Genomic DNA, 24289 nt, shown 5'->3' with positions numbered 1-24289 from the left:
TGTAAATGCACATCAGAGTAACTTATTAGCAGCCCCATGACTCAGCACCAATAGCCAAAAGTGGTATTTATTTTATTTATCGTGTCAGGAGCAAACCACAGTTGTATTGCATTTTTTAACAAACAAACAAAACACAAAGTTTGCAAGCTTGGTAGTTGATTAAATGTCCTTTGACCAGTATCTGGCCACTTGGAGTGCCTCTGGTGTTGCTTTAAGAAGGTCCTCCATTGTGCATGTGGCAGGGCTCAGGTTGCATTGCAGCAGGTGGTCTGTAGTTTGCTCTTCTCCACACCCGCATGTCGTGGATTCCACTTTGTAGCCCCATTTCTTAAGGTTGGCTCTGCATCTCGTGGTGCCAGAACGCAGTCTGTTTAATGCCTTCCAAGTCGCCCAGTTTCTTGTGTGCCCAGGGGGGAGTCTCTCATTTGGTATCAGCCATTGATTGAGGTTCTGGGTTTGAACCTGCCACTTTTGGACTCTCGCTTGCTGAGGTGTCCCATCAAGTGTCTCTGTAGATCTTAGAAAACTATTTCTTTCTTAAGTCGTTGACGTGCTGGCTGATATCCTAACAGGGGATGAACTGGAGATGTCCCTGCCTTGGTCCTTTCACTATTGGCTGCTACTTCCCGGCGAATGTCAGGTGGTGCAATACCGGCTAAACAGTGTAATTTCTCCAGTGGTATAGGGCGCAGACACCACGTGATGATGCAGCATGTTTCATTAAGAGCCACATCTACTGTTTTAGTGTGGTGAGATGTGGTCCACACTGGGCATGCATACTCAGCAGCAGAGTAGCACAGCGCAAGGGCAGATGTCTTCACTGTGTGTGGTTGTGATCCCCAGGTTGTTCTTTTTACCACTTTTGGCTTCCAGAAGCGACCAGAAGCCAAAAGTGGTAAAAAGAACAAAAAACACACAGACCAATGTTATCTCTTCCTTGGAGGCTTTTCGTTATATCAAAATCATATGGTTGCATTATTTACAAGAGCAAGGTTTCCGTAACACAAGTAAAATTCTTTATACTTCCTTCTTTGCTTCCACGTTGGGCTTTTTTCTCATGCAGATAAACAGCTTCACTCTCACAGAGCCTCTTCTCACACAGCTTTTTACACATAGGAGCCTTCACACTGAAGCTTTACACACGATGGCGTTCAACCTGGGACTTCTTTCACCGAAGCTTTTCACACACCAGACCTATCTCAGACTGACACTTTCTCACACTGAGGTGAACTCACACTGAGGTGAACTCATACTGAGGCCTACTAACACACTGAGGCCCTTCTCCCACAGAGACCTCTCACAGACTGAGGACTAATGAGCTACAGGCACACCTGCTTATATTGAACTTCAACTTTTGCTGAGTTATTGCATCCATTTAACCCTTTCAGTGCTTGACCGTTTTTGTAATTAAAACGTAATTAAAACGTTTTTGTAATTAAAAATATCTAGTTATTTTTTTAATATTTCTGACATCATTCTCTGGAGGTTTTCAAAGTTGCAAATCAGGAATGCACAACAAGCCTTGTCTGAGAGATGCCCACCTAACCTCTGTTTGAATGCGATTCTTTCTCTCCTTTCCCATCTTGCTTGTCATTTATGCAGCAGACTTCCTTTCCCCCCAGGCAGGTTTCTGAGCAGGGACAGTAGTAGCATTTCTCCCCGGCATATATAGCACCCCGCAACGTAAGCATGTATGTTTTCAGTTGGCTGTCTTGTTCACATGCAAATATATTCCTTTGCATTGAGCCCTGTCTGAGCATAGCTAGCCATGGGATCTGTGTTTTGCCAGAGAATTGCATTTGTAAATAAGATCCAGATGCGTTGCAGCTCAAGGCAAGAAGAAGGGGGGGTGGAGAACAAAGAAGTGGAGTAGAGGGATGATGACTTAGGAAAGAGCGGAAAAAAGAGGGAGAGTTGTTACTTCCCTGCTGGAAACATGTTAAAAAGTTGAATTAGAGGGTTGCAGGTGTGTGTTCAAAGCTCTGAGGATCAGGCTTAAGACGGTGCCATTGGGGGGCACTAAGGCGCTGGGACATGACAGCCCCGAATACTTTGAAGTCAGCATTCGGCAAAGCAAAGCAGCCTGAATCTGGCAGCAGAAGAAACAAGCCCCTTGTCTCGGCCCTGCTCTTAATGGAAGAGAAATTCTGCACAAGGGATGTTTTCCCAGGTGTTCTTTCTGTCGAATTGAACAATTTTATCTTTGGATTGGGTTGCAAACTTGTAAAAGAGGCGTCTTGATTTCCTCTTTTCCTTTATTTATCTCCAAACATGTGTGGGGCCGGGGATATCCAAAGATACACAACATGGGCGATCTTTAAGAGAATGCAATGTACTGGTTTGGGGCTGGCCAGATAAGATTTTTCTTAAAAATCTGTAATACATATCACGTGTTTCTGGAGAATGTGAGAAGGGAAAATCCCATGGGGTAAGTTGAATGGAGTATGGAACTCAGGAATCTTGTCTTCCTGGTCAACGAATGTAAGACCCCAGCTGGAAAGGGCAGTGATGCTATTCTTGTTGTTGTTATCATCACACTTTAATCTCTGTGTGTACCCCAAAGGCTGTTGCTAGGTGAAGTGGTCCTTTGTGATGTTACTGGATTGACTGTTACTAGGTGAAGTGGCCTTGTTTGTGTGATGTCACTGGGAAAGAAAGGTGACATATGTATAAGGGCAAGTGAGGGAGGAAGGGAAGAGCCACAAAGAGCCACCTTGCTATGAAAACATTGTGAAGTAGATTTGGGGAAGGAAGGAAGGAAGGAAGGAAGGAAGGAAGGAAGGAAGGAAGGAAGGAAGGAAAGGAGAGGATAAGAAAGAAAAAGGAGGGAAAGAAGAAAGATAAAGAAAAGGGGAAAAGATAAGGGAGGAAAGGGGGGAAAAGATGAAAGCCTGGAGGGGGGTAACACCAAGTCGATTTAACATCAGTGCTTTCAGATTTGCAACTGAGAATACTGAAAATTTTTCTTACTTACTTATTTACTTACTTAGGCGATCCATTCCTGTCCGAGGATGATAGTCCTCTAAGTGTAGTATCTTAGTGATGGATGTGTAGGTGGCTGTGAATCCCTATTCTTGATTCACATCTTCTTCTGCAGTGAGGACATCCGTTTCCAGGTAGAAGGTGGTCCTGGTCAGGGTTGGCTTGATGCGCCTTCCTTTTGTTCACGCCTCTTCAAATCCCGCAGCACTGCTGGTCACAACTGACCTCTATTCGAGCACTCAAGGGCCAGGGCATCCCAGTTCTCAGTATCTATGCCACAGTTTTTAAAGTTGGCTTTTAGTCCATCTTTAAACCCTTTTCCTGTCAACCATTTTCCATTCTTGAGTTGGGAGAATAATAATAATAATAATAATAATAATAATAATAATAATAATAATTTATTTATATACTGCTCTATCCCCCTGGGGGGACTCAGAGCATTTTCCAAGTAACATTAAGTATAGTATAGTAACTGCTTTGGGAGACACTGATCAGGCATCCGGACAACATGGCCAATCCAGCGGAGTTGATGGCGAAGGACCATCGCTTCAATGCTGGTGATCTTTGCTTCTTCCAGCACACTGACATTTGTCCGCCTGTCTTCTCAAGAGATTTGCAGGATTTTTCAGAGGCAATGCTGATGGAATCATTCCAGGAGCTAAGTGTGACATCTGTAGACAGTCCACGTTTCACAGGCGTATAGCAGGGTTGGGAGGACAATGGCTTTATAAACAAGCACCTTGTTCTCCCTACGGATGTCCCGATCCCAACACTTCATTCAGAAAAATGCTGCACTTGCAGATCTCAGGTGGTGTTGTATTTCAGTGTCAGTGGTGACTTTTGGGGTAGATGGCTGCCAAGGTGGTGGAAATTTTCAACATTTTCTAATTAAAATTATAAGGGTACTATAAAACTGGATTGAAAATGATGTGGCAAAGACTGAAGCAGCCAAAGGACCACGGCACCAAATGCCAAACAACCTAATCATTTGTTTTGAGAAAATGCCGCGTTTTGCAGCCTGTCCTCATGTAAAAGCAAGTTCCTAAACCTGATTGGTCTCAGCCACTTTTATTTCTTTCTTTTTCTTTTCTTTATTTCCCAAAAAGGGGCTCAAATATTAAATGAGTCACTAATATACTGGGAGCCGCATTTGATAACCTCAGGCTAAAATATGAGCTTGTTCTTTGTTTGAATGCCAATTTTATTCCCACTGAAATACATTTGAGGCAAATTATGCAAATATGCTTTTCGTGCTTAGAATTTGGGTTTCTTATGCATGGAATATAACATGGGGGATCTCTTTGTGCTCTGCCACAAGCTGCTGGACTTGATGCATTTTGTGCTTTGCCAAGAAGAGGCGTGCCTGTGTGCGCGCATGAGAGCAGGAGAACATGAGCTTCCAGGGGTTTGTGTTTATAAAGTGTCTGACTTGCACATGCTGGAGCTCTGACGACGGGTGCGATTAATACAAGCCAGATAAAAGCCATTGGGAGCCGAGTGATTGCGCTTTCGGAGAGTTTGAAGCAGGCGCTTGGCCTGGAAGTCAGCCGTCATTAACCAGAATCTCAAAGCAGCCTGAGATCAGTATCCATGGAACTCTACTATTACATACAGGTGTTTTATTTCCAAATGGATTTTATAATAGATGAGAAACAGAGAGCACTTTAAAGGCAGGGTTTGTAAGAGGGAGACCATTTTTTTTTAATTAACAGGTATTAACAGAGTGTTTTGAGTGGTAAAAGCAGACTACTTGCACTGATGAACTTTCAGCTTTCTAATTTACTTTTTACCAGAATGCTGTTTCCAACATAAAATTGACCCAATTAGTCATATGAAGTATACAGTTCAACTCTTGTATCTACAGACTCAATATCCATAGTTTCCATAAAGTTGGAAGAGACCTCATGGGCTATCTAGTCCAACCCCATTCTGCCAAGAAGCAGGAAAATTGCATTCAATTTATTATTATTTACTTACTTACTTACTTTATTTGTATACCGCAGTTTCTCAGCCCGTAGGCGACTCAACGCGGTTAACAACAGGAGCAAAAATTCAATGCTAACAACGTACACAATTTAAAAACAATTAACACCGTATTATACTAAGTAAATACACATCAATAAACAACACATTAACATCTCTTAACTAGAATCATGATCCAACTCGTCATCCGTAATTCCGTTTTCCTATATTCATTATATTCATTGCACTGTTTATCCAAACGCCTGTTCAAATAGCCAGGTTTTCAGTTTTCTTCAAAACACCATTAACGAGGGGGCCGATCTAATGTCCATGGGAAGGTCGTTCCACAGCCGAGGGGCCACCACTGAGAAGACCCTGTCCCTCGTCCCCTCCAAACGTGCCTGTGATGCAGGCGGGATCGAGAGCAGGGCCTCCCCAGAAGATCTTAAAGTCCTGGTGGGTTCAGAGGCGGAGATACGTTCGGATAGGTAACTTGGGCCAGAACCGTTTAGGCCTTTATAGGCCAATGCCAGCACTTTGAATTGGGCACCCCTGACAGATGGCCACCCAGCCTCTGTTTAAAAGCTGGATGGAAAATGGAGGGAGGAAGGAAAGAACTACAAAGAGAGCTGCCTCACCATTGCCAGACCATTGCCATGGAGACTTTGTGAGGTAGGCCTTCTCAGAGCTGGAGAAGGGAGCAAGCAGATGGCCAGTGGCTCCCTCAACACCTAGACATATATGTCTTTGCATGTATGCAGGAAAAGGCTTTGGTCTGACATTTATGTTGCCAAGAGGCAAAAGGACTGGCATGATCTCAGATCTCTTGCTGCATGCAAAATGAAACAGTCAAATGGTTTGAGCTATGGTCCATGGAAACAACAACAATACGGTTTGAACCCATGGGATCTTGGCCATGGTGTTTGCCTTCTTCACTGTTATCCATACTGACCAGACATTGTTGATGAGCTCAGCATCTCATCCCTGAGGTATTTCATCTCACAACATTCCTATTCTCCTTTTGGGGAGCCTTCTAGAAAACTTTAGGGAAAACTAGGTTTTCTCGAACACAGCTGTAAAAACATTGATGTAAGAGTATCACAGAATTAGGTTTAGTACTTGATGGCTTGTAGTGGTTTTGGCATCTTTTTTGGATGTCTCATTCTGTGTTGATTTTACTTGTAACCTAATGGAATTGTGCCAGTTTCCTTAATTGAGGATGATAAGGATAATAGTTTAATATATTTTTACAGCAGCCCTTGGGTCCACAGAAAACCTAGATGACGAAGCCCCAATATACATATAAATAAGTCATTCGTCCTCCGGGAAAATTTGATTTTAAACATCATCTTCATAAAGGGTTTCTAGCTATTCGGGCGCAAGGATGCAACCCAAATTTACATTTCTATGGTTTGTAGCAGAATAGATTAAAGACTACAAATAATAGTTTTGGAACCATTTCAAAATCAGTAAGAATGGCCATCTGCAGAGAATGTTTGGATTGTGTATTCCTGCCTGGCAGAATAGAATTGGCCTGGATGACTCTGGGGTCTCGTCCAATACTAGGAAGAACTTCCTGACTGTGAGAGGCGTCACACAGCTGAGAATCCTAGCAACTACAAGTCCCAAATATCAAGGTCTATTTTCCACAAACTCCACCAGTGTCCTCATTTGGGCATATTGAGTATCTGCACCAAGTTTGGTCCAGAACTATCAACATATGAATCCACAGTGCTCTCTGGATGTAGGTGAGACTACAACTCCAAAACTCAAGGTCATTGCCTACGAAACTCTTCCAGTATTTTCTGTCGGTCATGGGAGTCCTGTGTGCCAAGTTTGGTTCAATTCCATCGTTGGTGGAGTTCAGAATGCTCTTTGATTGTTGGTGAACTATAAATCCCAGCAACTACAACTCCCAAATGACAAAATCAATACCCCACACCATCACACCAGTATCCAAATTTGGGCGTATCGGGTATTTGTGCTAAATTTGGTCTAGTGAATTAAGATACGGCCTGCATATCAGATATTTACATTACGATTCATAACAGGGGCAAAATTACAGTTATGTGATAGCCCTGATAATAATTTTGTGGTTGGGGGTCACCACAACATTATTATCAGGGCCACACCACAATTGTATTAAGGGGTTACAGCGTTAGGAAGGTTGAGAACCACTGCTCTAAAGGAATTCAGTGTGAACAGAGATGCAGTTTGGGCTGAGCAGGTGAGTAGAGATGAGAATGGGACGCGAGAAGGAGCCCATTCCTGATCTCTTTAGGAACCCAAAAGAGAGGGATGATCAAAATGGTGAAAAATATGAAAACTAAAAATTTTGAAGAGCAGCTTGGGGAGCTGAGTATGCTTAGCTTGATAAAGTTCGGAGGCTTTTTAGCATTGGCTGGAAGGCCATCTGTCTGGAGGGCTTTGATTGTGTCTTTCTGCTTGGTAGAAAGGAGGTTGGACTAGATGGCCCTTGGAGTCCCTTCCAGCTCTGTGATTGGGATGTGGTAGGTTTTTTCAGGCTATATGGCCATGTTCTAGAGGCATTTTCTCCTGACATTTCGCCTGCATCTAATGCAAGCATCCTCAGAAGTTCAACAGTGACAAATGCAAGATATCCACTTTGGCAGGAAAAACTAAATGCAAAGATACAGAATGGGGGACAATGCCTGGCTCGAGAGCAGTACGTGTGAAAAAGATCTTGGGAGTCCTTGTGGACAACAAGTTACACATGAGCCAACAATGTGATGTGGCGGCAAAAAAAGCCAATAGGATTTTGGCCTGCATCAATAGGAGCCTAGTGTCTAGATCTAGGGAAGTCATGCTACCCCTCTATTCTGCTCTGGTTAGACCACACCTGGAATATTGTGTCCAATTCTGGGCACCACAATTCAAGAAAGATATTGACAAGCTGGAATATGTCCAGAGGAGGGCAACTAAAGTGATCAAGGGTCTGGAGAACAAGTCCTATGAGGAGCGGCATAAGGACTGGGCATGTTTAGCCCGAAGAAGAGAAGGCTGAGAGGATATATGATAGCCATGTATAAATATGTGAGAGGAAGCCACAGGGAGGAGGGAGCAAGCTTGTTTTCTGCATCCCCGGAGACTAGGACACGAAACAATGGCTTCAAACTACAATAGAGGGGATTCCATCTGAACATTAGGAAGAACTTCTTGACTGTGAGAGCCGTTCAGCAGTGGAACTCTCTGCCCCGGAATGTGGTGGAGGCTCCTCTGTGGAAGCTTTTAAACAGAGGCTGGATGGCCATCTGTCAGGGGTGATTTGAAAGCAATATTCCTGCTTCTTGGCAGAATGGGGTTGGACTGGATGGCCCATGAGGTCTCTTCCAACTCTTTGATTCTATGATTCTATTCTATGATTCAGAGGTAGTGAGCGGTGTGATTCTTTCCTATTCTATAAAATTCACTCCCACTCCATGAATAACAATTTGGGAGAAAGGTGGGATAAGAAACCGAGGGCTGGAAGGATGGAGAGGAAAGGCTGATCAGCTAATTAGTAGTCTCTGAAGCACAGTCTAGAACAGGTTTAGTGAATCTGAGCTGCCATTGCGTAGTCACATTAGATAATTGAGACAGGAAAGGGGCAGAGGTGGGCAAATATTATCCCTTTGGAATTGCAGGGGAAGTGCCACTGGCTGCGCATGTCAATGAGAGAAGGGGAATTATCAATTTAGCATGGCCTGACAGTAATGCAAATGTCACTAGAAATTTTGATCTCATACTTAAATGCATTTCCAGAGTTCTCTGATTGCTCTCCCTTTGTTGAATACCATACACATACCAATGGGGACAGCCAGAATGTCTCTGTGTAGCCACTGCATGTTGACTTTGAGTGATGTTAGTTGAGATTGCGAACAAGAGATGGGGAGGCTGCAGGAAGAGAGCAGGTTGACTCACAAATCAGTGACAAACAGAATGGTTTGGTATACAACTTTCATTGAGTATTACTCAATACAAGAAGTTGAAAGAGTATATTTTGATTCTTATGTATTACTAGCTGTCCCCTGCCACGCGTTGCTGTGGCCCAGTCTGGTGACCTGGAAAATAAAGTAATGAGAAAGCGTTGATTCCTAATATAAGTAATTTCCTTATGCTTGTGGGTAAACAGTATTTCTTGTTGTTACTTCGTCAGTGTTGATGTGGAGAGTGTCTGGTTTGCCTACTCTGGAATATGCAACATATAATTGCCCTTCTTTAGGGGTCCCCTTCAAATCTATGATGCTATATCTCTCTGTGTGTGTGAATCATATCTATCTATCTCTATCTATATCTATGGCTGGATGACTCTTTGTCAGGAGGGCTCTGATTACATTTTCTTGCCCTGGTGAAGTTGAGTTGGACTGGATGGCTTTAAGTATTTTCTGTTGGTCATGGGGGTTCTGTGTGGGAAATTTGACCCAATTCTGTCGTTGGTGGGCTTCAGAATGCTCTTTGATTATGGATGAACCATAAATCTAAGTAACTATAGCTCCCAAATGTCAAGGTCTATTTCCCCCAAACTCCATCTGTGTTCATATTTGGGCATTTTGAGTATCAGTGCCAAGTTTGGTCCAGATCCATCATTGTTTGAGTCCACAGTGCTCTCTGGATGTAGGTGAACTACAACTCCCAAACTCAAGGTCAATGCCCACCAAACCTTTCTAGTTTTTTCTGTTGGTAATGGGAGTCCTGTCTATCACCTTTGGTTCAATTCCATCATTGGTGGGGTTCAGAATGCTCTTTGATTGTAGGTGAACTATAAATCCCAGCAACTACAACTCCCAAATCACAAAATCAATTTTTTTTGAGTGAAGGACATGCATTGGGTTGTTGGGTGTCTTGTGTCCAAATTTGGTGTCAATTCCCCCAGTGGTTTCTGAGTTCTGTTAATCCCACAAACGAACATTACATTTTTATTTATATAGATTATTTTTATTTGAAATACCTTCATATGGGGTATGCAAAATTAATATTCACCAATATGTGCAGCAATTTCCCTTTGGAGTCTAAAAGCCTAATATTTACCTCTTCTCCTATAAATGTATGAAACTGACATAAGAAGACCCTACAGACAGCTTTAGTAGAAAGCATAGTTCAGCGATTCTCAACCTGGGGGTCGAGACCCCTGGGGATCGTGAGGGGGTGCCAGAGGGGTCACCAAAGACAGTATTTTCTGTTGGTTATGGGGGTTCTGTGTGGGAAGTTTGGCCCAATTATATCGGTAGGGTTCAGAATGTTATTTGTAGGTGAATTATAAATCCCAGCAACTACAACTCCCAAATGTCAAGGTTTATTTCCCCCAAACTCCACCAGTGTTCACATTTGGGCATACTGAGTATTCATGCCAAGTTTGGTCCAGATCCATCATTGCTTGAGTCCACAGTGCTCTTTGGATGTAAGTGAACTACAACACCAAAAGGTCGATGCCCACAAAACCCTTCCATTATTGGGTTGTTGTAGGTTTTTCTGGGTTATATGGCCATGTTCTAGAGGCATTTTCTCCTGACGTTTCGCCTGCATCTATGGCAAGCATCCTCAGAGGTAGTGAGGTCCTTCCAGTATTTTCGGTTGGTCATGGAAGTTCAGTGTGTCAAATTTGGTTCAATTCCATTGTTGCTGGAGTTCAGAATGCTCTTTGATTGTAGTTGAACTATAAATCCCAGCAACTACAGCTCCCAAATGACAAAATCCAACCCCACAAGTATTGAAAGTTGGACATTTCGGGTATTTGTGCCAAACTTGATCAATCCTCCCCCAACCCCAATAGTGCCCAGATTGGGGCCTATTGGGTATTTGTGCCAAATTTGGTCCAGTGAATGACAATACATCTTGCATTAGATATTTACATTACGATTCAGAACAGGAGCAAAATTAGAGTTATGAAGTAGCAATGAAAATAATTTTATGGTTGGGGGTCACCACAACGTGAGGAACTGTATTAAGGGGTCAGGGCATTAAGAAGATTGAGAAACACTGGCATCGTTAATCTGTTTGTGCCAGAAATGCATGGTTGCGTGTTTCTCTTCCCTGTTGCGTAATGTGGTTGTCTCTGCCCTGCTTATGGAAATTATTGTTTTCTCTCCCATTGAAACAGACTGGAATCCTGATTTGAAGTGCTTGATAGTGAGATGGGATCCCAAATTAATTGTATCTTGTGGTCTTTGACTGTTTTTATAATATATGCTTGGAATCCAGATTGTTGAGTTTGTATAAGGCAATAGTTCAATTTCTGTTTTGGAAAGAAATTCCTATCCTTGTGCTGCCCACCCTCCAATTTTGGTATTTATTATGTGTAGGCATCTCTGACATTGTGAGTCTCCTTTCTGGAGAGAGAAAAATGCAAACAAACAAACAAAGATAATGTCGAAGGCTTTCATGGCAGGAATCACTGGGTTGTTGTGAGTTTTCCGGGCTGTATGGCCATTTTCCAGAAGCATTCTCTCCTGACATTTGGCCCACATCTATGGCAGGTATCCTCAGAGGTTGTGAGGTCTGTTGGAAACTAGGAAAGTGTGGTTTATATATCTCTGGAATGATGTCCAGGGTGGGAGAAAGAACTCCTGTCTGTTTGAGACAAGTGTGAATGTTGCAATTGGCCACCTTGATTAGCATTGAATAGCCTTGCAGCTTCAAAGCCTGGCTGCTTCCTGCCTGGGTGAATTATTTATTTACTTACTTGCTTGCTTCATTTCTGCCTTGCCTTTCTCAACCCGAGAGGGGACTCAAGATGGCTTACAAATTCTGCACTCTTGTCCATTTGGGACAAGTGTGAATGTTGCAATTGGCCACCTTGGTTAGTATTGAATAGCCTTGCAGCTTCAAAGCCTGGCTGCTTCCTGCCTGGGTGAATTATTTATTTATTTACTTGCTTCATTTCTACCTTGCCTTTCTCAATCCGAGAGGGGACTCAAGATGGCTTACAAATTCTGCACTCTTGTCCATTTGAGACAAGTGTGAATGTTGCAATTGGCCACCTTGGTTAGCATTGAATAGCCTTGCAGCTTCAAAGCCTGGCTGCTTCCTGCCTGGGTGAATTATTTATTTATTTACTTGCTTCATTTCTACCTTGCCTTTCTCAATCCGAGAGGGGACTCAAAATGGCTTACAAACTCGACGAAAATTCAATGCCACATAGGTAAACAAGAAAACACATCTCATAAAACTATAAACAATCTAAGCATATAAACACTTAAAACTTGTAACGATCTATCAAGCAGATTAAAAACCACATATAAAACACTGAATCATGATCTCATGTCCAAATCGTTTTCCAAAATTCATAGTCCATAACTCTTTGTTGGGAGATGATTAGCTGGCCCTGATTGTTTCTTGTCTGGAATTCCGCTGTTTTTGAGTGGAAACTTCGCAACCTCTGAGGATGCTTGCCATAGATGTGGGCAAAATGTCAGGAGAGAATGCTTCTGGCACATAACCATACAGCCCGGAAAACTCACAGCAACCCAGTGTTAACGATAATAGCATCAGCAGCTAACATACAGTGGAGCATGTTGGAGCGCACACCTGGGGAACTCTGGGGTGATTTCTGATTTCCTAAAGTGGGACAAGCGCACACACAAGGTGTGATGTTTTCCCATCTGAAGATGATGAAATTAAGCTGGCAGTCTTGACGTATTGTGTATTCATTTGGATTGCAAACGACGAAATATTCTCTCTTTTTCAGTGGGAGAAACCGCACCCCGCCTGAGCTCCCCGCCTGAGCCGCCAAAGATGTCTGTGACGGTGCCGTCTGTCAATATTGACGATGAGCTTTTGAGCTTCAGTTCTATCCATGGGAGTTCGGATTCTTCTGGGGCAGATACCCTTTGAAGCCTCGGGAAAGCATTTATGAGGGGAAAGAAGCCATCCCAGCTGTTGGGCTGGAATAATGGGAGAGGCAGGCGTTGCCTCCAGAACCAGTGGTTTGACGTGGAATCAGATTACTTTTCATCTCCTGCATTTTACGTGTGCATCTGTGTGTGTGTGTGTGTTTTGCATGTTCATATGTATACATTTTTTTACAAACAAATTAAATATATTTTTGTCTTATTTTTAAACAAGAGTTCAATCATTTCTGCATATTTATACATTTTTATGATTTTATTTTGACCAGACAACACAGCATGTTGGGAGGAGGAAGATATTCAAGACTTATAGAGGGAACATAAGAAAGCTGCCTTAGAAAAATCAAAGCAATGAGTCAAATCCTTGTGCCGGCAGGACTGCTGACCAACAAATCCGGGGAGAGTGGGTTGAGCTCCTTCTGTCAGCTCCAGCTCCCCATGTGGGGACATGAGAGAAGCCTCCCACAAGGATGGTAAAACATCAAAACAATATGAATGGGTTCCTTGGTAGACAGGTTAAACACAAATAATCCACTTATAAGGATAAGATAATGAATAAGTCCAACAGATAGGTAAATTGTGAAACTTAGACTGTTCAATTCACAGTAATCACAAAATTAAGCAATATGCAATAAGTTCTGTACAAAGCAATATGAAATAAGTTCTGTACAGTCTTTTAGTGATGTCGTTGTATGTTCATAAATCAGCCTCCCACGACCGGTTTCGGCCTTAGCTTCAGGCCTTCTTCGGGTGGTCTGTAATTTTACATACATAAATACATTTTACAATTGTATGGGTTGAACGTAATGTAATAGAATGCATTTAGAAATACTTACAAGGTTCAGTCTTTTACATATGTTCTCATAAGAGATACTTAAGTTTTTTGTAATGGGATCTAGGTGAAAGGAACAAATTGTGGCTATTAACATTTAAAAATTACATATATCAAAATAAATATTTTCCCAATATATTTCACCAATTTACATACATAAATACATTTTACAATTGTATAGGTTGAACATAATGTAATAGAATGCATTTAGAAATACTCACAAAGTTCAGTCTTTTACATATGTTCTCATAAGAGATACTTAAGTTTTTTGCAATGGGATCTAGGTAAAAGGAACAAATTGTGGCTATTAACATTTAAAAATTACATATATCCAAATAAATGTTTTTCCAATATATTTCACCAATTAGGTGTATACTCACAAGATACTCTGCTTCTGAGTTTGATTCTAATTGCGAGTATGAACAGGATCTGGGGGTTTCCTCTATTTAAAGAGGAAAATGAACATCAGATGTAGAGGAGACAGAGAAGTTGATTTAAGGTTCATTTAAAGTTATAGGTGTGGAAAATGTCAACACTAGATGGCGTAGTGAGTAATGTACTTCCCAGGGATGTGTAGTATACAAGGGATAATGCAAAAAACCTCAAAGTTATATATAGCAACTGTATGAATTATGTTCATTGAGACCATATGGGTGTTCCGTCCGTAATCTGGAGATCCAATATGTTTCCCTTTGTAGGAGTTTAGTGTTAAAGTCCATGTGTTTGGATTGTGTGACTACTTCTAATATGTGGTATTTAAAAGATTCAGGGTTGTGCCGTAGATCATCAAAATGTTTATACAGTATGGAATCTCTGGAATTAGTTCTAATTTTGCTCCGGTGTTCTATAATCCTAGACTTCACTTCTCGACGAGTTTGGCCAACGTACATCAGATTGCATTCACAAATAATCCCGTAAATAACCCCCTTGGTTGTGCATGTAGCAAAATGGGAGAATTTAATTATCAATGGTGGGTGTTGGTGTGTAAAGATTTTAGTCTCCACCAATTGGTTACACACTGAGCAATGATGGCACCGATAATTGCCAATTAGATTTGATTTCATGGTCCGAACATTATGTGTTAAATCTGAATGTACCAAAAAATCCCCAATGCTCTTGGTTCTTTTATATGCTATTAGTGGGGGTCTTTCACAGCCCGGGATGTCCCTTATTAAGTTCCAGTATTTTTTAATTGTTCTGATGGCTAAATTGGACATGTTAGTGAGAGTAAGTGGCCATATTAATCTTTCTACTCTAGGTCTAGTCTTGTTCTCTAGTAATTTAGACCTGGGAATGTTGGCTACTTTTAGATAAGATGATTGTATTATATGTTCAGGATATCCCCGGTTTCTAAACTGTCGTTTTGTTACCTCAATCTCGTGAGTGAAATCCTGTTGGGTCGAGGAATTACGTTTAATCCTGAGCATCTGTGAAAACGGTAGATTATTTTTTAATGCCCAATGATGGTAACTATTGTAGTGTAACAGAGAGTTTCTATCCGTGGTTTTACGGTGGTTTCTCACCCTCAATCGGTCGTTTTCTTTTATAATCATAACATCCAGGAAAACCAAGGATGTGGCACTGATGTTCCCTGTAAATTTGATATTGTGGTGTACTGTATTGATCCAGGATAATAATGTTTCTGCCTCATGATGTGAGTTTATAATAATGAAAATGTCATCAATAAATCTGCAATATTTGATTATGCTATCCGCTACAGGGTTATATGCACGATTCAAAATTATATTGTTTTCCAAATTATCCATAAATAAATTTGCTATTGAAGGTGCAACAGGGCTGCCCATGGCCACTCCTTGTATTTGGAAATAATATTTTTGGTCGAATTTAAAGAAATTTTTTTCGAGAATGATATCAAGGAGGTCCAACAAAAAGAAAGTGGGAGGGTGACAGTTTGATCTCCTGTTCAGAGTAGACTCACATACAGTGCGTGCCTCTTCTATTGGAATGCTAGTGTACAATGAAGTTACATCTATAGACATCAGAACAGCATCTGTTGGAATCACCAAGGGTTCAATGATATTAATAAAGTGTTTAGTGTCCCTAACATAAGATGAAGTCTGTTTTACAAAGGGTTGTAAATGGTGGTCCACAAATTTTGCTAGTGGTTCTAGAATGGAGCCTGATCCTGATATGATAGGACGGCCCGGAACTGGCCTGATGTTCTTATGTATTTTTGGCAGAATATACAGTACAGGGGTTCTGGGCCATGGAGTGTGTAGATACTTATATACATCCTCTGATATATATCCAAGCGACAGTCCTTCCATTGTCACTGTTTTTATAATAGATTGGATGTGTTGTGTGGGATCCCGTTCTATATTAAGATAGTGTTCTCTTATTGATAATTGTCTGTGGATCTCATTCATATAATCAGTATGGTTCATTAACACTATGGCTCCGCCCTTGTCAGCCGGCTTCCAAATGAGGTTTTTGTCATTGGCTAAACTACGAAGCGTGTTCCACTCACTGTTAGAAAAGTTTGTACTGTGTGTCCCTTTGTTTTTTGTGAATGTGTGACATAGTTCCTCACATACTGTTTTTTCAAAAACCCTAAGTCCTATATGGTCTGTGCTAGGAAAAAAGTTACTACGAGGTTTGAAGGTAGAAGTAGTGATGTTTTTTGTGGTCCCAAAATGCTGTCTTAATCTGATGGTACGGAATAGCCTAGCTAATTCTATACGCATCTTAAATGGATTATATTTGGGTTTGGGAACAAATGTTAGCCCTTTATTAATAACGTGCTTTTCCTGAGGGGTTAAAACTCTGTTGGATAAATTTACTATTAAGTTTTCCGTTTCACATTTGGAGCCTCTTGAAAAAAACGATTAGGTTTGTTTCTGATACGACCCGTACGTCTAGGTGTGTGGCTGTTGTCCCTCCTGTATGAGGCCACACTATGTCCTGAACTATCTGACATAGAGCCTGTGTCTTCTTCAGAAGTGAATTCACTAAACCTTACTTGTTTTCTAGGGTGGTAGTGTTTGGAGTATAGCCACTGGTAAATTTTGTTGTTCTTGTAATCATTTTCATCCCTTTCAAACTTTTTTAGTTTAAAGGATCTAAGTTGTTTGGAAAATTCCTCGAGTTTATTTGTGAGGGTGTCCAAATCAATTTTAAATTGCGCATCAGAGTTGAATTTCTCTAGCATGTCTTGGGACTGAGTTTTTACGGTGGCAATTTCCTCGTTCGAACGTGCAATTAGCAGGAGCATCAAGTCCTGTGAACATTTATTGAGAATTGCCACCCATTTTTGATGAAAAGACTCATCATCTTGAAACATCCCTGGGGGTTTGAAAATGCGTAGTCCCCTGGGTATTCTATTGGCTCTAATGTATTCCGCCAGTGTTGTTGCATGCAAGTCCAGCCTAATTTCTCTACGTTTCAACTTCTCATACTCCCTAATACTTGTCTCCCTATTGGAGTTACTGGGGTTGGATCCCCCAGTTTCAAAGAGTGATCTGTCTTTAATTAAAGATTCCTTGAATTTATCATCAAAACTTAATCCCTGTAGCCACTCCGCCATAACAAAGCAATGCTTTGGAACAATACAATATGAATGGGTTCCTTGGTAGACAGGTTAAACACAAATAATCCACTTATAAGGATAAGATAATGAATAAGTCCAACAGATAGGTAAATTGTGAAACTTAGACTGTTCAATTCACAGTAATCACAAAATTAAGCAATATGCAATAAGTTCTGTACAAAGCAATATGAAATAAGTTCTGTACAGTCTTTTAGTGATGTCGTTGTATGTTCATAAATCAGCCTCCCACGACCGGTTTCGGCCTTAGCTTCAGGCCTTCTTCGGGTGGTCTGTAATTTTACATACATAAATACATTTTACAATTGTATGGGTTGAACGTAAAAACTCAGTCCCAAGACATGCTAGAGAAATTCAACTCTGATGCGCAATTTAAAATTGATTTGGACACCCTCACAAATAAACTCGAGGAATTTTCCAAACAACTTAGATCCTTTAAACTAAAAAAGTTTGAAAGGGATGAAAATGATTACAAGAACAACAAAATTTACCAGTGGCTATACTCCAAACACTACCACCCTAGAAAACAAGTAAGGTTTAGTGAATTCACTTCTGAAGAAGACACAGGCTCTATGTCAGATAGTTCAGGACATAGTGTGGCCTCATACAGGAGGGACAACAGCCACACACCTAGACGTACGGGTCGTATCAGAAACAAACCTAATCGTTTTTTTCAAGAGGCTCCAAATGTGAAACGGAAAACTTAATAGTAAATTTATCCAACAGAGTTTTAACCCCTCAGGAAAAGCACGTTATTAATAAAGGGCTAACATTTGTTCCCAAACCCAAATATAATCCATTTAAGATGCGTATAGAATTAGCTAGGCTATTCCGTACCATCAGATTAAGACAGCATTTTGGGACCACAAAAAACATCACTACTTCTACCTTCAAACCTCGTAGTAACTTTTTTCCTAGCACAGACCATATAGGACTTAGGGTTTTTGAAAAAACAGTATGTGAGGAACTATGTCACACATTCACAAAAAACAAAGGGACACACAGTACAAACTTTTCTAACAGTGAGTGGAACACGCTTCGTAGTTTAGCCAATGACAAAAACCTCATTTGGAAGCCGGCTGACAAGGGCGGAGCCATAGTGTTAATGAACCATACTGATTATATGAATGAGATCCACAGACAATTATCAATAAGAGAACACTATCTTAATATAGAACGGGATCCCACACAACACATCCAATCTATTATAAAAACAGTGACAATGGAAGGACTGTCGCTTGGATATATATCAGAGGATGTATATAAGTATCTACACACTCCATGGCCCAGAACCCCTGTACTGTATATTCTGCCAAAAATACATAAGAACATCAGGCCAGTTCCGGGCCGTCCTATCATATCAGGATCAGGCTCCATTCTAGAACCACTAGCAAAATTTGTGGACCACCATTTACAACCCTTTGTAAAACAGACTTCATCTTATGTTAGGGACACTAAACACTTTATTAATATCATTGAACCCTTGGTGATTCCAACAGATGCTGTTCTGATGTCTATAGATGTAACTTCATTGTACACTAGCATTCCAATAGAAGAGGCACGCACTGTATGTGAGTCTACTCTGAACAGGAGATCAAACTGTCACCCTCCCACTTTCTTTTTGTTGGACCTCCTTGATATCATTCTCGAAAAAAATTTCTTTAAATTCGACCAAATATATTATTTCCAAATACAAGGAGTGGCCATGGGCAGCCCTGTTGCACCTTCAATAGCAAATTTATTTATGGATAATTTGGAAAACAATATAATTTTGAATCGTGCATATAACCCTGTAGCGGATAGCATAATCAAATATTGCAGATTTATTGATGACATTTTCATTATTATAAACTCACATCATGAGGCAGAAACATTATTATCCTGGATCAATACAGTACACCACAATATCAAATTTACAGGGAACATCAGTGCCACATCCTTGGTTTTCCTGGATGTTATGATTATAAAAGAAAACGACCGATTGAGGGTGAGAAACCACCGTAAAACCACGGATAGAAACTCTCTGTTACACTACAATAGTTACCATCATTGGGCATTAAAAAATAATCTACCGTTTTCACAGATGCTCAGGATTAAACGTAATTCCTCGACCCAACAGGATTTCACTCACGAGATTGAGGTAACAAAACGACAGTTTAGAAACCGGGGATATCCTGAACATATAATACAATCATCTTATCTAAAAGTAGCCAACATTCCCAGGTCTAAATTACTAGAGAACAAGACTAGACCTAGAGTAGAAAGATTAATATGGCCACTTACTCTCACTAACATGTCCAATTTAGCCATCAGAACAATTAAAAAATACTGGAACTTAATAAGGGACATCCCGGGCTGTGAAAGACCCCCACTAATAGCATATAAAAGAACCAAGAGCATTGGGGATTTTTTGGTACATTCAGATTTAACACATAATGTTCGGACCATGAAATCAAATCTAATTGGCAATTATCGGTGCCATCATTGCTCAGTGTGTAACCAATTGGTGGAGACTAAAATCTTTACACACCAACACCCACCATTGATAATTAAATTCTCCCATTTTGCTACATGCACAACCAAGGGGGTTATTTACGGGATTATTTGTGAATGCAATCTGATGTACGTTGGCCAAACTCGTCGAGAAGTGAAGTCTAGGATTATAGAACACCGGAGCAAAATTAGAACTAATTCCAGAGATTCCATACTGTATAAACATTTTGATGATCTACGGCACAACCCTGAATCTTTTAAATACCACATATTAGAAGTAGTCACACAATCCAAACACATGGACTTTAACACTAAACTCCTACAAAGGGAAACATATTGGATCTTCAGATTACGGACGGAACACCCATATGGTCTCAATGAACATAATTCATACAGTTGCTATATATAACTTTGAGGTTTTTTGCATTATCCCTTGTATACTACACATCCCTGGGAAGTACATTACTCACTACGCCATCTAGTGTTGACATTTTCCACACCTATAACTTTAAATGAACCTTAAATCAACTTCTCTGTCTCCTCTACATCTGATGTTCATTTTCCTCTTTAAATAGAGGAAACCCCCAGATCCTGTTCATACTCGCAATTAGAATCAAACTCAGAAGCAGAGTATCTTGTGAGTATACACCTAATTGGTGAAATATATTGGAAAAACATTTATTTGGATATATGTAATTTTTAAATGTTAATAGCCACAATTTGTTCCTTTTACCTAGATCCCATTGCAAAAAACTTAAGTATCTCTTATGAGAACATATGTAAAAGACTGAACTTTGTGAGTATTTCTAAATGCATTCTATTACATTATGTTCAACCTATACAATTGTAAAATGTATTTATGTATGTAAATTGGTGAAATATATTGGGAAAATATTTATTTTGATATATGTAATTTTTAAATGTTAATAGCCACAATTTGTTCCTTTCACCTAGATCCCATTACAAAAAACTTAAGTATCTCTTATGAGAACATATGTAAAAGACTGAACCTTGTAAGTATTTCTAAATGCATTCTATTACATTACGTTCAACCCATACAATTGTAAAATGTATTTATGTATGTAAAATTACAGACCACCCGAAGAAGGCCTGAAGCTAAGGCCGAAACCGGTCGTGGGAGGCTGATTTATGAACATACAACGACATCACTAAAAGACTGTACAGAACTTATTTCATATTGCTTTGTACAGAACTTATTGCATATTGCTTAATTTTGTGATTACTGTGAATTGAACAGTCTAAGTTTCACAATTTACCTATCTGTTGGACTTATTCATTATCTTATCCTTATAAGTGGATTATTTGTGTTTAACCTGTCTACCAAGGAACCCATTCATATTGTATTGTTCCAAAGCATTGCTTTGTTATGGCGGAGTGGCTACAGGGATTAAGTTTTGATGATAAATTCAAGGAATCTTTAATTAAAGACAGATCACTCTTTGAAACTGGGGGATCCAACCCCAGTAACTCCAATAGGGAGACAAGTATTAGGGAGTATGAGAAGTTGAAACGTAGAGAAATTAGGCTGGACTTGCATGCAACAACACTGGCGGAATACATTAGAGCCAATAGAATACCCAGGGGACTACGCATTTTCAAACCCCCAGGGATGTTTCAAGATGATGAGTCTTTTCATCAAAAATGGGTGGCAATTCTCAATAAATGTTCACAGGACTTGATGCTCCTGCTAATTGCACGTTCGAACGAGGAAATTGCCACCGTAAAAACTCAGTCCCAAGACATGCTAGAGAAATTCAACTCTGATGCGCAATTTAAAATTGATTTGGACACCCTCACAAATAAACTCGAGGAATTTTCCAAACAACTTAGATCCTTTAAACTAAAAAAGTTTGAAAGGGATGAAAATGATTACAAGAACAACAAAATTTACCAGTGGCTATACTCCAAACACTACCACCCTAGAAAACAAGTAAGGTTTAGTGAATTCACTTCTGAAGAAGACACAGGCTCTATGTCAGATAGTTCAGGACATAGTGTGGCCTCATACAGGAGGGACAACAGCCACACACCTAGACGTACGGGTCGTATCAGAAACAAACCTAATCGTTTTTTTCAAGAGGCTCCAAATGTGAAACGGAAAACTTAATAGTAAATTTATCCAACAGAGTTTTAACCCCTCAGGAAAAGCACGTTATTAATAAAGGGCTAACATTTGTTCCCAAACCCAAATATAATCCATTTAAGATGCGTATAGAATTAGCTAGGCTATTCCGTACCATCAGATTAAGACAGCATTTTGGGACCACAAAAAACATCACTACTTCTACCTTCAAACCTCGTAGTAACTTTTTTCCTAGCACAGACCATATAGGACTTAGGGTTTTTGAAAAAACAGTATGTGAGGAACTATGTCACACATTCACAAAAAACAAAGGGACACACAGTACAAACTTTTCTAACAGTGAGTGGAACACGCTTCGTAGTTTAGCCAATGACAAAAACCTCATTTGGAAGCCGGCTGACAAGGGCGGAGCCATAGTGTTAATGAACCATACTGATTATATGAATGAGATCCACAGACAATTATCAATAAGAGAACACTATCTTAATATAGAACGGGATCCCACACAACACATCCAATCTATTATAAAAACAGTGACAATGGAAGGACTGTCGCTTGGATATATATCAGAGGATGTATATAAGTATCTACACACTCCATGGCCCAGAACCCCTGTACTGTATATTCTGCCAAAAATACATAAGAACATCAGGCCAGTTCCGGGCCGTCCTATCATATCAGGATCAGGCTCCATTCTAGAACCACTAGCAAAATTTGTGGACCACCATTTACAACCCTTTGTAAAACAGACTTCATCTTATGTTAGGGACACTAAACACTTTATTAATATCATTGAACCCTTGGTGATTCCAACAGATGCTGTTCTGATGTCTATAGATGTAACTTCATTGTACACTAGCATTCCAATAGAAGAGGCACGCACTGTATGTGAGTCTACTCTGAACAGGAGATCAAACTGTCACCCTCCCACTTTCTTTTTGTTGGACCTCCTTGATATCATTCTCGAAAAAAATTTCTTTAAATTCGACCAAAAATATTATTTCCAAATACAAGGAGTGGCCATGGGCAGCCCTGTTGCACCTTCAATAGCAAATTTATTTATGGATAATTTGGAAAACAATATAATTTTGAATCGTGCATATAACCCTGTAGCGGATAGCATAATCAAATATTGCAGATTTATTGATGACATTTTCATTATTATAAACTCACATCATGAGGCAGAAACATTATTATCCTGGATCAATACAGTACACCACAATATCAAATTTACAGGGAACATCAGTGCCACATCCTTGGTTTTCCTGGATGTTATGATTATAAAAGAAAACGACCGATTGAGGGTGAGAAACCACCGTAAAACCACGGATAGAAACTCTCTGTTACACTACAATAGTTACCATCATTGGGCATTAAAAAATAATCTACCGTTTTCACAGATGCTCAGGATTAAACGTAATTCCTCGACCCAACAGGATTTCACTCACGAGATTGAGGTAACAAAACGACAGTTTAGAAACCGGGGATATCCTGAACATATAATACAATCATCTTATCTAAAAGTAGCCAACATTCCCAGGTCTAAATTACTAGAGAACAAGACTAGACCTAGAGTAGAAAGATTAATATGGCCACTTACTCTCACTAACATGTCCAATTTAGCCATCAGAACAATTAAAAAATACTGGAACTTAATAAGGGACATCCCGGGCTGTGAAAGACCCCCACTAATAGCATATAAAAGAACCAAGAGCATTGGGGATTTTTTGGTACATTCAGATTTAACACATAATGTTCGGACCATGAAATCAAATCTAATTGGCAATTATCGGTGCCATCATTGCTCAGTGTGTAACCAATTGGTGGAGACTAAAATCTTTACACACCAACACCCACCATTGATAATTAAATTCTCCCATTTTGCTACATGCACAACCAAGGGGGTTATTTACGGGATTATTTGTGAATGCAATCTGATGTACGTTGGCCAAACTCGTCGAGAAGTGAAGTCTAGGATTATAGAACACCGGAGCAAAATTAGAACTAATTCCAGAGATTCCATACTGTATAAACATTTTGATGATCTACGGCACAACCCTGAATCTTTTAAATACCACATATTAGAAGTAGTCACACAATCCAAACACATGGACTTTAACACTAAACTCCTACAAAGGGAAACATATTGGATCTTCAGATTACGGACGGAACACCCATATGGTCTCAATGAACATAATTCATACAGTTGCTATATATAACTTTGAGGTTTTTTGCATTATCCCTTGTATACTACACATCCCTGGGAAGTACATTACTCACTACGCCATCTAGTGTTGACATTTTCCACACCTATAACTTTAAATGAACCTTAAATCAACTTCTCTGTCTCCTCTACATCTGATGTTCATTTTCCTCTTTAAATAGAGGAAACCCCCAGATCCTGTTCATACTCGCAATTAGAATCAAACTCAGAAGCAGAGTATCTTGTGAGTATACACCTAATTGGTGAAATATATTGGAAAAACATTTATTTGGATATATGTAAT

General features: G+C 40.1%; 1 protein-coding gene and 2 long non-coding RNA genes across 8 annotated transcripts in view; 2 read left to right on the top strand and 1 right to left on the bottom strand.

Moving 5' to 3' along the window:
* KIAA0586 (KIAA0586 ortholog) overlaps positions 1-13004 on the top strand; it is a 138504-nt gene extending 125500 nt beyond the window's left edge. For all 6 annotated transcript variants that reach the window (XM_067463072.1, XM_067463070.1, XM_067463074.1 and 3 more), the window contains one exon: positions 12629-13004. In XM_067463072.1, coding sequence (XP_067319173.1) covers positions 12629-12774 — 146 coding nt within the window. In that variant the 3' untranslated portion in view covers positions 12775-13004. The remainder of the gene's footprint in view (positions 1-12628) is intronic.
* Positions 13005-13361: 357 nt separating this feature from the next.
* Positions 13362-13940, bottom strand: LOC137095842 (uncharacterized). The gene is made up of 2 exons (XR_010909009.1): positions 13842-13940; positions 13362-13543 (listed from the first exon to the last, which is right to left on the bottom strand). It is a non-coding gene; the product is annotated as an uncharacterized lncRNA (long non-coding RNA).
* Positions 13941-20375: 6435 nt separating this feature from the next.
* On the top strand, positions 20376-20954 carry LOC137095841 (uncharacterized). Its single transcript, XR_010909008.1, has 2 exons — positions 20376-20474; positions 20773-20954. It is a non-coding gene; the product is annotated as an uncharacterized lncRNA (long non-coding RNA).
* The last annotated feature ends 3335 nt before the right edge of the window (positions 20955-24289 follow it).

This window comes from Anolis sagrei, chromosome 1 (genome assembly GCF_037176765.1).
Source record: "Anolis sagrei isolate rAnoSag1 chromosome 1, rAnoSag1.mat, whole genome shotgun sequence".
Taxonomy (NCBI): Eukaryota; Metazoa; Chordata; class Lepidosauria; order Squamata; family Dactyloidae; genus Anolis; species Anolis sagrei.
Note: the sequence above shows the minus strand (reverse complement) of the source record. Positions and strands in the feature narration are given on the sequence as shown.